General features: G+C 41.6%; 1 protein-coding gene across 1 annotated transcript in view; it reads right to left on the bottom strand.

Moving 5' to 3' along the window:
* Positions 1-15,000, bottom strand: part of gli1 (GLI family zinc finger 1) — a 144,232-nt gene that overhangs the window by 9,788 nt on the left and 119,444 nt on the right. The window contains exons 4-9 of the mRNA XM_084317699.1: positions 8,821-8,910; positions 7,225-7,423; positions 4,654-4,792; positions 4,333-4,440; positions 3,623-3,763; positions 1,451-1,600 (exon numbers count right to left, since the gene is read on the bottom strand). Coding sequence (XP_084173825.1) covers positions 1,451-1,600; positions 3,623-3,763; positions 4,333-4,440; positions 4,654-4,792; positions 7,225-7,423; positions 8,821-8,910 — 827 coding nt within the window. The remainder of the gene's footprint in view (positions 1-1,450; positions 1,601-3,622; positions 3,764-4,332; positions 4,441-4,653; positions 4,793-7,224; positions 7,424-8,820; positions 8,911-15,000) is intronic.

The raw sequence follows: 15,000 nt of genomic DNA, 5'->3' as shown, positions 1-15,000 counted from the left end.
TGGTCACACAGTGGTTTGCAGCACATGAAAGGATGCTGGTGGAATATCTCCCTCCCTACTCCCCATTCCTGAATCCAATAGAGGAGTTTTTCTCTCCCTGGAGGTGGAAGGTATACGACCGGCATCCACATACCCAAATGGCCCTGCTAGAGGCCATGGATGCAGCATGCGATGCCATCACAGCACAGTCCTGCAGAGGGTGGATTCGCCACTCAAGGAGATACTTTCCTCGCTGCATTGCCAGGGATGATATTCGCTGTGATGTCGATGAAAATATGTGGCCAGACAGACAGGAACGTCTGGATGTGAATGAATGATTCCAATTCAGTTCCAATATGTACTGCAATATTACGTATTTACAGTTGTGCATAGCTCTACCCAAAGGCCAAAGGGTGTTTCTTATGTTTGTTGTAAATTAGTTTGTATTTTTTTTTTGCACAATGCAAATACATTTTGCAAAGAGCATATGCAGTAAAAATGTGAAACATACATGTCTTGTACTCATTTACCTCACTAAATACAGCAATGTGTAACTGTAGATTTCAAATGGCTGTGCAAATAGTGTATAGTGCTGTCTTGAGCATTTTCAGAAAGTGTCACCAAGATCTGACTTTTTTGCATTGGAAAACACTTACAGAGTGAACTGCCATAACGAAAACATGGCAAAGCCATTTGACTATCTTGTTCATAAACAATGGTGTCAGGACTTTTCATTTTGATGACACTGACACTTTCATTGACATGAATACTTGCTTTTGAGGAATGAACTATCCATTTTGAGCAAGTGACACGCTTCTGCAGGTTATCACCTAGGTTTTGCAGTTTGTACTAATTGTTTTGAGAAATGCACTAACAGTTATGAGAACTTTAATTCTGATCAGAGAAATGCACCAAAGCAATTGAGAAAAACTGTAGTATGAACGACCAGCTAAACTGAAAGCAATGTGGAGCGCTGGGCTCGAACAGGCGAGCCCAGCGTCTCCGCATTCGTGGCGAGCGCCTTGCCCACTACGCCACGTAGCCGCCCCTTCCTCCCATTATATTATGGATTCATTTATTTAATTTTATTCTTTTTGATTGTTGATATTCAAAGATTAGTATTTATTTACAGATAATTAATTGTCAGTGTTTACTGTGTTTGTTTTGAGTGTTCTACTGTGTTCTGTAAACGTAGGTCTTGCCAACAACAATTCAACTTTAACCCTTTCACTACCACACTACAGAAGGTTAACCCTTTCACTACCACACTACAGACAGTTAACAGTCTGTAGTGTGGTAGTGAAAGGGTTAACCTTCGGTAGTGTGGTAGTGAAAGGGTTAAATATTTATTAGAGAGAGAGAGAGAGAGAGAGAGAGAGAGAGAGAGAGAGAGAGAGAGAGAGAGAGAGAGAGAGAGAGAGAGAGAGAGAGAGAGAGAGAGAGAGAGAGAGGTAGAACAAGGTGTACTCACAGTGCACTTGTGTGGCTTCTCTCCGGTGTGCCTGCGCATATGAACCACTAACATATACTGGGCTTTGAAAGGCCTCTGCTCGCGGGAGCACTCACACCAGTGGCAGACGAACTCCTTCTTCTCCCCATGGATGTGCTCGTTGTTGATGTGCTGTGGAACAGAGAAGGAAGACGATGATCAGAGAGACTGTTATGAAGGCCATGTGTACTTAAGCAGGGCGTGTGACCGGAGAGGGTCACCGCTTCCAATCCCTGGACCGGCAGAGGAATCTGGGCAGGGGGGAAGTGAAAAAACGCTCTTCCCTCGGGTTGACAGCTATTTCTGAAGTGCCCTTGAGCAAGTCACTTAGCCCCCAAACTGCTTCAGTGGCAGTAGACAGTGGTTGTGCTGGGCAGTTCCCAGGTGGAAGACAGTGGTTGTGCTGGGCAATTCCCAGGTGGAAGACAGTGGTTGTACTGGGCAATTCTCAGGTGGAAGACAGTTCTTATACTGGGCCGTTCCCAGGTGGAAGACAGTTCTTATACTGGGCCGTTCCCAGGTGGAAGACAGTTCTTATACTGGGCCGTTCCCAGGTGGAAGACAGTGGTTGTGCTGCGCAGTTCCCAGGTGTGAATATGTGTATGCATGTAGAAGAGCATTGCTGAAGGAGCATACATGCTCAGCAAATCTGAAGTGAATATAGTGCATAAACAGTGCACAAAATAGTTTTTCCCAGCAGCTATCTATCAGACTTAGGTAATCTGTCAATTATTCATGTATTCTACACAAGATTTTTCTTAACCTGTTAAGCCTGTAGGTCCCCCAATTGGGGGACCCTGCTTTTCTTTATCATAAATCGATCAATAGAGACCGTATTAGATCGCCAATTATTATTATTATTATTGGAAAGCCACACTCATTGGCTACAACCCTGTCGAAAGATTTTCGAGATCGCCAAATGATTGACGGAGCTAGAGACCCCGGAGGTCAGGGGTGGTAATGTGTACTTTGGCGCACGCCTCACATATCGGCATGTAACTCGAGAACCGCTGAACGGATTTTGTCACCTGAAAGGGCAATCGACAAATAGGGCTTTATTTCTATCTATATATTGTATTAAAAGAAATGCACACCCGAGCCGCTAGAGGTTGGCAAAGTGGCGTCGCGAATCATCCTCATGAGGGCCCACATGTGGGCTCTTGGATGTTAAGAGGTTTAATGTTTTTTTTATAATGTTTTTTGTAGCCAAGAGTAAAGACCATAACCCTATCAAAACAGTAGTCAAAGTGTATATTTTCATTTTTACCGATGTTTTATACGATTTACCGAAAATACGAATTTATCGAAAAAATTCTAATTATATCTCTTTTATCATAAAACCGCAAGGAAATGACTAAATCCAGATTCAACCCTGCCATTGGAAAGAGGAGCATTTTCCCTATCCATGTATGATTTGGCCATAATAAGGCAACGTCAAGTTCAAGGTCAAATATGAATTTATAATTAAAAGCGATTATCATTTCACTGTATCTACAAATCCTTCTGTTTAATCATCTTCCCTTTATTCATTTGCTTAGATTTTTTTTACACTTGATCTCAAGAAGGTGCTGAATGAGCTCAGTGAGCGAGCTCGGTTTGTTCACAATTGTAACATGGTGTTATTCACCGGCACAGATGCAAAAATAAATCATAATCTATATTTTTCCTTTTTTCATTACAATTTACTCAAGCCTAGTAACAGACACAATATCTCTGACACTGGAAATACATACCCCCAGGTCCCTAGATGTTCCTAGATACCAAGAACATGCAAATTGGCCTTGTAGAAGTGGAGCAATCCTCCATTTAGGCATGTACCTTTAGGCGGGATTTCTGAAAATAGGGCTACGAAACAGTACTGTATATCTATCTGTATGTCATGTATGTCATAAATGTCTTGATGAATTGAAAATGGAGGACCCTGATTTAAACAAGACGAAAGTCTTTCTCTGGTCTGCATCCTCTTAGCAGTTGTCTGTATTGAGGAGTACTGTATTGTACCCATTCTGCAATCTGTTAATAAAGTTTTCAATCAATCAATCAATCAATCAATCAATCAATCAATCAATCAATCAATCAATCAATCAATCAATCAATCAAACATTCAAAATGATTTCTCATTCTGATGCTAATAACGTATGAACCAAGCCTCACATGCACTAACTGGTCCTGTGTGTCGAACTCCTTGCTGCAGCCGTCCCAGTGGCAGTCTGTTTCGTAGACGGCCTCTGGCTCTGGCTTGCCGTCGTCCTTGTCCAGGTCGTCTCTGCCGTCCAACAGACCCAGCAGAGGATCCTAGTAGTGACATTGGGAAACATATCTTAACTAACCACGCAGTCAAGAGACATTGAGTAGAAGAATTATTGGACAAAATAAACCTAGCTGATACAGAACCTCTAATTATTGTAAAATATTCAAACCTTTTGAGTTGAGAGAACAACTACTGTAATAGAAATTAAATATTTCAATTCCATCGATTTTTCAGACAGAACAAAAAAACAAACACAGTAACACTTTGTTTGACTCTCTATTGTCAATAGTGTGTCAGGAACCTGTCAACAGTTGACTGCCAGCAGTGGGTAATCACAAGCTGCAAAGCCATAACTCATCATAATCTTCACCTCAAAAGTTTAGAGACCTTTACCTTAAGTTAACCATAACCCTAACCGTAACCATTCCTGTTACCTACAAATTAATTGTCAAGTATGTTGACAACTACCCTGTTCACAGTCTCCTGGTGGGTGTGCCTCACTGCCTCACCCACAGTCAACTGACACACTACTGAGCATATGTAGTCTCAGATGGAACATCAAAATAACCTTTGACCTTTTCCCCCGTGAGAGCATATACATATCTTCCTGTACCTGTGTCCCTGTGGAAGAAGGACTGGCCACGTCTCCCTCAGACCGTTCCTCCAGACACTTCACGTTGATCCCGTCCATCACGCTGCCCAACACTGGCTCGGTCTTCAGCTGCACCGAAACACAGTCAGTCAGTCACTTCATTATCTTTACGCTCAGTGACTCCATGATATACACTTATAGTCTCTCTTCTTGTCTTTTTCTCCACATACTGCCCCCCCCCCCCCCTCCCCCCGTCTGCTCCAGCTGTCAGTAGCAGCAGGTGAAGCAGGACACCTGAAGTGACCCCTTGGCTGTTTGAAGTGTACGAAGGGAACGTCTTACGTGTCCATGCTTAGGCGGGGCGTGGAGCCGGGGGTTGTGGGGCGGCAGGCGGGGGGCGTGGCAGGGTCCTCCTCCTCCGTACATGGAAGCTTGTGGTCTGGACTGGTAGTTCATAGAGCTGGAGTAGCCTAGGGACGGACTGTAAGGGGGTACACATGTTATAATGAGTAACTAATAAGCATCTCAAATGGACTGAAGGGCGATGGAGGAAACAATATTTTTTTTTAAAGTTGAATCTAGCTACTCCTGACCCCATGGGACCAGTGGAATTCTCAATAGACAGTATATGAACCATAGAGATAAAACAATAGAGGAGACATTGCTGTTGACGCAGTGGGACTAACATGCAGCCATCTTACCTGGGTCTTTCCATGACAACCAGTGTTGTTTCATCAGCAATAGAATGCTTGATTTAAACAGTGAGAGACACACCTCTACTCAGCACCTTTATACACTTTCTGTCATGGTCAATGTTTTTACTGTTTTGCTGAAATGGTGCGAAATAAAGAAATTCTAAACATAATTGCACTGTTTTATTTATTTATTAATTAATTTCATCCCTTAAATTAGTTTATTGCGCTTTATTGCATTTTCTAGTTTCCCCACTTAAAAATACAGCTGGGAGATACTATTGGAAATATTTCCCTTACAACCAGTACAACCAGTTCATCTTTAGCTCCAAAACTTATTAATATTTAAAACTATTCATAAGTCATCATTATCTTGGCCACTATTAGCAAATCTGATAACTAGGGACAAACCAAATAGTCTACTATTATGTTTACCTAAGAAAGTGAGATATGGGCCACCTAGATGGATGCATTTAAGTTATACCTCCATGTTGGCTCAGTCTTCGTAGACAATTTATTCCAGTAAGATATAACTATTATAGACACCTTAGGTGGTTACAAATATAATGCAATGCATTATAACAGTTAGAACTGGACCAGTGGCGAATCCTCATGGAAGCCAACGGAAGCCACGCCTCCCTTTAAAAATATGAATTAATATCAAATATGAAATATGATTTTTTTTATATATATAGTTTACAATAATAATAAAAAATCTTTATTTTTCATCTGTGTTATAATTTTTTTTTTTTTTTTAAATGTCTCCCTCTTCTCCTTCTCACTCTCTCTAACACACTGTCAGACTCACTGCAGCAGAGGAGACTGGAGAGGAGGCAGGGGGGAGGTGTCTTTCTCCAGCCTCCCCATGTATGTGGACTCCAAAACCAATACTAGCCAATCAGATTCGAGCTGACTAAAGCCCTGCCCACACCTTAAAACGGGCCTGTCAGCAGACTAAGTAGTCTGGCCTCCCCTCTGCACATTTGAAAATTTTATTAACCCGTGACTGCTCCCACGGGCCGAATATTGCCCCGATCCTCGCGAGATTAAATCCACGAGTACCTCTCGGCGTGCCCAAGCTTTTCTTAAATCACTTCCATCATCGAAAACGAGGGGAAAAGGTCGGCTCGCGACCCTGAAAATGTTGCGTGATTTTAAAAACGCTGTATTAAGTGAGCCTATTATGGGCTCCATGCGAGCTTTCTATCGTGGGAACATCTGGGCGTCCCGCAACTTTTACTCATTCACATGTAGCCCCGAAAATGCTTAGAAAAGGAAAGCCGAAAGCGTGGAATAAACTCGGCGAAACGGAAAAGTGTCCCACGGGCGCGCCGTGATTCCGATCCGCGTGAAAATATTCACGGCCATAGAGGAGACCGTGGGACACCTTTTTGAAACCGAATATGTGTCTCGAATTTGCTCCGACGCGGCGCGCAAAATCGTGCAAGGAAAGATCTGACCAAAAATGAACCAATGCTCCAGCATTAATGACCCTGATGTAAACAAGACAAACGTCTTTCTCTGGTCTGCATCCCCTTATACAATTGTGTGTATTGAGCCGTACTGTATTGTACCCATTCTGCAATCTGTTAAATAAATAAAAAGAAAGTTTGACTGGCCGCCGAGCCATACTGTAGTGTACATGGTGACTGCTTGACTTAAAAAATAAAATAAAATAAAAAATATTAATAAAAATATTTAATACATTTTTTTTTATAAAACATTTTTGGCATCCCCTGTTATTTTACCCACGCGACGCCACTGAATTGGACCAGGTAAGATGGCTGCCATGTGGTTCCATCCCATGATGGAAATTCATTATGACATGTTGCATCTACTGTTTTATATCTGATATCAACAACATTTCAATCAGTGGGCGATTTGTTAAAATTTTACAAGGTCTAGAGTTGACAAAAGGAATACTGTCCCCCTTTATCCTCCCACACATTTATCCCTGATTAATGGAGGTACTTACTGACCACAAACCATTGAGTAATGGTGCATTTTCAATGATATTTCAATAGGTTCTTTGGTAACACTTCAAATCATAGCTCCCTAATTCATGTCTTTATTGGCCATGTTTTAAGTCCTGGCCGAACCTATGGCACAGTTCCAAACCAACATCCCAAAACCAACAGAGTGTCACTACAGTATCAGGTTTGCATCAGCAATGCTGTTTTTAAGCGTGTGAGCCGAGACTAGTGCGGAGACAACGTCTGACCTCATGGCGCCCACGGACAGGTGGCCGTAAGAGCTGGCCCCGTTGGGGTTGCAGCGGGAGTTGACGAAGGCCACCAGCGAGTTGGGCGAGGTCCGGATGACCGTCTGCAGGTCCACGCTGGCGTCGGACAGAGGAGAGATGGACAGGGCCCTCTTCTTACTCAGCTTCAACATGGAGCGAGGGGTGGCGAACCTGGAGCCTGAGAGGGAGGAGGAGGGTGATGGGGGATGGAGAGAGGACATTGAGAGGGAGGAGGAGGGTGGTGGGTGATGAAGAGAGGACATTGAGAGGGAGGAGGATGGTGGTGGGTGATGAAGAGAGGACATTGAGAGGGAGGAGGATGGTGGTGGGTGATGAAGAGAGGACATTGAGAGGGAGGAGGAGGGTGGTGGGTGATGGAGAGAGGACATTGAGAGGGAGGAGGAGGGTGATGGGTGATGGAGAGAGAGAGGACATTGCCGGTCATGGATGTGCTTTGCATCTGAGAATTGATACTACAGTAGGTGATTTTTGAGCAAACATCACTCCTAACATGTTTATGTTTGTGTTTATTTAGGATCCCCATTAGTCGCTTCCTTAGAAACAACTATTCTTCCTGGGGTCCACACAAAAGACAAAATAAAATATAACCATCACATGGTGTACATTCACACAGTTACAATTATCAATAAAAACAATACAAAAAATAATATAGGAAGTACTCTCACCAGAATAACATTTTAATTATACTAAGATACAAGCACCACAATTATAGTCAGCCATCACCTCAGAGACAATCCTAGCTGAAAGCTATAGAAGCGTCCCATCTATGTTATCATAGCCACATGGTTTATCATAGGCCAATGACAAGAGAAGCCTTTCCTTTTCTACCTTATTCACATTAATAAAGTAAAAAGTTTTGTTGTACATAATATGTTTGATTAGTGACTCGGATAGCTTACTGTTCACTGGCAACATTTGATTCCTTATTGTGCCCACTTTATCTATTAAATATTTATTGAAATAAGTAGCTATGTCTTGAGGTTTGGTGATAAATGCACCACCAGATTCAATATACGAAGGAGGTTTTATTCACTTTTTCCTTAACCATCATTAAAGGTTCTCCATAACTTTAATTTCCTCAATCTTGGATTGATAGTATTGCCTTTTCTTTTGTTTGTTTATTTTGGTGACTTGTTTTGTGAACAATATGTTTGCCAATCAGCTGAGCTCCCAAACCTTTTTCAGTCGGTCCCTTTCTGTCATACAGCTTCCAGAGGTTCCAGATTAAGCCAAGGGATTCTGTTATTTTTATGATAGGGGCATGTTTGTCACAAATGGATAAAAACTGTTTAATAAATAATGGTAAGGCCTGCATATGTGTAGTCTTCAACAAATGCATTTTCATAGCAATGTTTATAAATGATTTTGTTTATCACTTTCAGCCCAGCTTTAAGAACCTTTGTTTTATTTGCCACTGCAATGATGTTATGATCACTGAAGCCTACTGGTAAAATATAAATAAAGCTTAATTATTTAACAATAAATACTTTCCATTGACAGCATTGCTGTATAAAACAAAACCTAAACACAGTGCCATGTTCCTACCAGACCTACCATCTCCAGAGCCTATGTGATCATGCTGGCCCTGGGAGAAGCTGTGATGGGTGGACATCATGTTGTTCTGACAGTAGGGGGAGCCATTACCTGTAAAACACCACAGACAATACTCTCATTATAGGCTTTAGATACATGCTAACTAACTAACTAACTAACTAACTAACTAACTAACTAACTAACTAACTAACTAACTAACTAACTAACTAACTAACTAACTAACTAACTACAGTTTTTCTCAATTGCTTTGGTGCATTTCTCTGATCAGAATTAAAGTTCTCATAACTGTTAGTTCAACCTCCACAACATTTTGTAATTTGTGCACATCATAGTAGCAGTTTCTCATTCCTCCGAACAAATTGCAAATGCTTTTGGACATGCATCAATTACTTTCATACAATTCTCTGCTGTTTTATAACATTATCATTCGCTTAGGTCATGTCAGTCAAAATGAACTATACTTATGACTGCTGAATAGTCATTCCCTATAAAACGAATAGTCCTCATTTCATTGCTTGAGTCATTACATACAAATATGTTGAACTAGTTGGCAAAATCTGTCAAGCAAATCTTATACATTTCTTTATAATTTTTCCCCTGAATGGAGCTGGATGCCAGGGAATCGCTGCACACATTCATATATGTTGATGAGGCGGGTTTCAATCTGGCAAAAGGTAGAAGGCGTGGAAGGAATCGCATTGGACAGAGAGCAACCACTGATGTCCCAGGCCAACGAGGAGGGAATATTACAATGTGTGCAGCCATCTCAGAAAACGGCGTCCTCACCCATATGCCCCGCATTGGTCCATACAACACACAACATCTGCTGACTTTTTTAGACACTCTTTACAGGGACATAATCCCTGAGAATGAGAGGGGTCTAAATGGCGACCATCTGACCAAGTACGTTGTTGTATGGGATAATGTGCGTTTTCACCACGCAATTCTGGTCACACAGTGGTTTGCAGCACATGAAAGGATGCTGGTGGAATATCTCCCTCCCTACTCCCCATCCCTGAATCCAATAGCCAGACAGACAGGAACGTCTGGATGTGAATGAATGATTTACAGTACTGTGTATGTTGTATGTTCCAATTCAGTTCCAATATGTACTGCAATATTGTTTACAGTTGTGCACAGCTCTACCCAAAGGCCAAAGGGTGTTTCTTATGTTTGTTGTAAATTAATTTGTATTTTTCTTTTGCACAATGCTGTGAACAAATTAAAATGGCAAAGAGCATATGCAGTAAAAATGTGAAACATACGTGTCTTGTACTCATTTACCTCACTAAATACAGCAATGTGTAACTGTAGATTTCAAATGGCTGTGCAAATAGTGTATAGTGCTGTCTTGAGCATTTTCAGAAAGTGTCACCAAGATCTGAAATTTTTTGCATTGGAAAACACTTACAGAGTGAACTGTCATAACGAAAACATGGCAAAGCCATTTGACTATCTTGTTCATAAACAATGGTGTCAGGACTTTTCATTTTGATGACAGTGACACTTTCATTGACATGAATACTTGCTTTTGAGGAATGAATTATCCATTTTGAGCAAGTGACACGCTTCTGCAGGTTATCACCTAGGTTTTGCAGTTTGTACTAATTGTTTTGAGAAATGCACTAACAGTTATGAGAACTTTAATTCTGATCAGAGAAATGCACCAAAGCAATTGAGAAAAACTGTAACGAACTAACTAACTAACTAACTAACTAACTGACTGACTGACTGACTGACTGACTGACTGACTGACTGACTGACTGACTGACTGACTGACTAACTGACGGACTGACTGACTGACGGACTGACTGACTGACTGACTGACGGACTGACGGACTGACTGACTGACGGACTGACGGACTGACGGACTGACGGACTGACGGACTGACTGACATATACACACAAACACACACATGCATGCATGCACGCAAATGTGTGACGTGAGCTAATTTGAGTATGTTACAGTTTTTCTCAATTGCTTTGGTGCATTTCTCTGATCAGAATTAAAGTTCTCATAACTGTTAGTGCATTTCTCAAAACAATTAGTACAAACTGCAAAACCTAGGTGATAACCTGCAGAAGCATGTCACTTGCTCAAAATGGATAATTCATTCCTCAAAAGCAAGTATTCATGTCAATGAAAGTGTCACTGTCATCAAAATGAAAAGTCCTGACACCATTGTTTATGAACAAGATAGTCAAATGGTTTGCCATGTTTTCGTTATGACAGTTCACTCTGTAAGTGTTTTCCAATGCAAAAAAAGTCAGATCTTGGTGACACTTTCTGAAAATGCTCAAGACAGCACTATACACTATTTGCACAGCCATTTGAAATCTACAGTTACACATTGCTGTATTTAGTGAGGTAAATGAGTACAAGACACGTATGTTTCACATTTTTACTGCATATGCTCTTTGCAATTTTAATTTGTTCACAGCATTGTGCAAAAGAAAAATACAAACTAATTTACAACAAACATAAGAAACACCCTTTGGCCTTTGGGTAGAGCTGTGCACAACTGTAAACAATATTGCAGTACATATTGGAACTGAATTGGAACATACAACATACACAGTACTGTAAATCATTCATTCACATCCAGACGTTCCTGTCTGTCTGGCTATTGTATTCAGGAATGGGGAGTAGGGAGGGAGATATTCCACCAGCATCCTTTCATGTGCTGCAAACCACTGTGTGACCAGAATTGCATGGTGAAAACGCACATTATCCCATACAACAACGTACTTGGTCAGATGGTCGTCATTTAGACCCCTCTCATTCTCAGGGATTATGTCCCTGTAAAGAGTGTCTAAAAAAGTCAGCAGATGTTGTGTGTTGTATGGACCAATGCGGGGCATATGGGTGAGGACGCCGTTTTCTGAGATGGCTGCACACATTGTAATATTCCCTCCTCGTTGGCCTGGGACATCAGTGGTTGCTCTCTGTCCAATACGATTCCTTCCACGCCTTCTACCTTTTGCCAGATTGAAACCCGCCTCATCAACATATATGAATGTGTGCAGCGATTCCCTGGCATCCAGCTCCATTCAGGGGAAAAATTATAAAGAAATGTATAAGATTTGCTTGACAGATTTTGACAACTAGTTCAACATATTTGTATGTAATGACTCAAGCAATGAAATGAGGACTATTAGTTTTATAGGGAATGACTATTCAGCAGTCATAAGTATAGTTCATTTTGACTGACATGACCTAAGCAAATGATAATGTTATAAAACAGCAGAGAATTGTATGAAAGCAATTGATGCATGTCCAAAAGCATTTGCAATTTGTTCGGAGGAATGAGAAACTTCTACTATGATGTGCACAATTTACAAAATGTTGTGGAGGTTGAACTAACAGTTATGAGAACTTTAATTCTGATCAGAGAAATGCACCAAAGCAATTGAGAAAAACTGTAATGACAATATACTCAAAAATAATAAAAAATAATACAAAACAACAACTAAAATCTTCTCAGATGGAGATCCTGGGAACAACAATTTATTAATCTATGCCATGGGAGGCTTTGATGGACACAAGCAACAAAACACTGCTGAGTGCTATGACCCAGAGGCCAATCAGTGGACTCTAATCACACCCATGCATTAGATAAGGAGCAACGCCAGAGCCACAACACTGCATGACAAGGTGGATGGACCTGAGGAACATTAGCAATACTACTACTAATATTTATTATTGTTGTTATTAAGCACATGATGTGTGTGTGTCTGTCTGTGTGTGTGTCTGTGTGTGTGTGTTTGCGCGTGCACTGCATGCGTGTGAGCCTGTCTCCGACTGTTTGTAAATGGGAAATGGCTGCATTTATATAGCGCTTTTATCCAAAGCACTTTACAATTTGTTCCTCACATTTGACCCATTCACTCACACATTCACACACCGACGGAGGAGGCAACCATGCAAGGTGCCAACCTGCTCATCAGGAGCAATTAGGGGTTAAGTGTCTTGCTCAAGGACACTTCGACACGCTGCCCGGGAGGAGCGGGAATCGAACCGGGAACCTCTGGATTACCAGACGACTGCTCTACCTCCCGAGCCACTGTTTGTGCATTACTATGTGTGCGCGTGTGGTTGCTGACGTATAGAACACATCAGCCCATGGTCCTTATCTCAGTGTTGGTTGCTTGGCTGGTCTGCAGAGTGAGTCACTGCTGGTATCGTGTGTTCACCTCCTCTATCCTTCTCCATCCCCCCACCTCCATCCTTCATCCCCCTCTCTCTCCCTCCATCATCTATGAAATCCTATTTTTTACTCCCCCCCCCCCACCACCTTAATGAGTGCTTTAATGTTCCCATAGTATGTCCTTCAAGCAGCTCAAAACCTATTATGCATGATTCTCTGGTACAATACATTATAGTACAGCGCAGTACAGTTTGCGTCTGCTGTGCTGATGGCCGTGGATGGATGGATCACAACAGGCCACAATGGGGGCAAGTGTCTGAACAGACCTTTCATCAGAGGGAAATGGAATATTATGCATGACTCACTGGGAGAGTATACTATGTGCCTGCTGAGCTGATTTCCTGTTGGATTGGGTTGGATCATTATGATCAGAACCTGCAGTCTCAGCTATTGTACCATAATGGACCTGCCACCTGAGGTGACCCTTCATGAGAGTTTTGCGTTTGTAATCATCTGACTATAATGAACAGAGGAAAGATATCAGAAATAGTATAATACAGTATACAAAAACTGTACAATAGCATTTCAATATGATTATCATTCATTCAGCATGAGAGTGTCCTTCAGAAGTGGTGGAAAGTATTTTTACTCAAGTACTGTACTTAAGTACAATTTCAAGCTACTTGTACTTTACGTGAGTATTTAAATTTTATTTTAATTTCATCAAAACCTTCTACTTTTACTCTACATTCTAAAGGGAATATTGTACTTTTTACTCCACTATATTTATCTGAACCCATTAGTTACTAGTTACTTTGAAGATAAATATTTTGCATAGAAAACATGGCAAATATGTATGACATTTGAAGTCAACTTCAAGAGGACGTAATCAGAGCACCATAACTGGGCCACATACCACTTTAACATAATCTTTTTAATCAGAGCAGCATAACTGGACCACATACCACTTTAACATAACCTTTAATCAGAACAGCATAACTGGGTATTTCTACTTTTACTTAAGTAAAGGAACTGTGTACTTCTTCCACCCCTGCACTTCAGACGACTCTGTAGGCACACAGTTAAGGCCCTTTCATGGTCCAAACATAGCCTTAGTGGCATCCGCTATACTAGGGTCTGCACAGACTCAAACCATGCAATAACTTCACCAGCAATGACCTCAGTAGGCTGTTCGCGCACAACGCAGTCTCTCTCCATGAAACAAACGTGCGTATGTAACAGTGGTCACTAGGTACCAGGCACTTCACGCTTAGCACCTGTCCTCCGACAGCCTCGAAAACCCTCCGCTCGCCAGCACCATGGGACCACGTATGTCAAATACCATGGTATTGTCCATTTCGTCACCTGAAAAGGATCCAATTGAGGTGGCGCAGTGGGGGGGTATTTGACTTCGAGAGTTCGAGTTCACACCAAGTGATTTACCATTGCAAGGTTTCAATCTCATTACGCATAGACACTCAGAGTATCTGTGTCATACGAGACATAGCTGGGCATTTGCATGCTGGTATGCTTTGAGTGTGAAAGGCAAAGGACTACGGGCCGTCTGTCAGCACACATAAATGCACCCTATAGTTCAAGACTATGTTAGCACCATAGCTGAGCTGCCCATTACAATCACAACCTTTTGCTACAGGCCCCTGAGTGGAACAGGCCACTCCAGTGGAACGATCTCTGGTGGAAGTGACTTGACCAAGTCACTTCCCCCCACCCAACCCCCTCCAATGTACAGTTTCCTCCCCTTCGGATGTATATATTTTTTTATGATCTCTTTTTCTTACGCAGTACTGTATATTTGTATAAATGTCTTGATGAATTGAAAATGGGGGACCCTGATGTAAACAAGACGAAAGTATTTTTCTGGTCTGCATCCTCTTAGCAGTTGTGTGTATTGAGCCGTACTGTATTGTACCCATTCCGCAATCTGTTAATAAAGTTTTCAATCAATCAATCAAACCTCAACAGTAGTTGTTCAATTTTGAATACATACATACAGTAGGCTACACATTGTTTC

This window comes from Notolepis coatsorum, assembly GCF_963971535.1.
Source record: "Notolepis coatsorum genome assembly, chromosome: 6".
Lineage (NCBI taxonomy): Eukaryota > Metazoa > Chordata > Actinopteri > Aulopiformes > Paralepididae > Notolepis > Notolepis coatsorum.
Note: the sequence above shows the minus strand (reverse complement) of the source record. Positions and strands in the feature narration are given on the sequence as shown.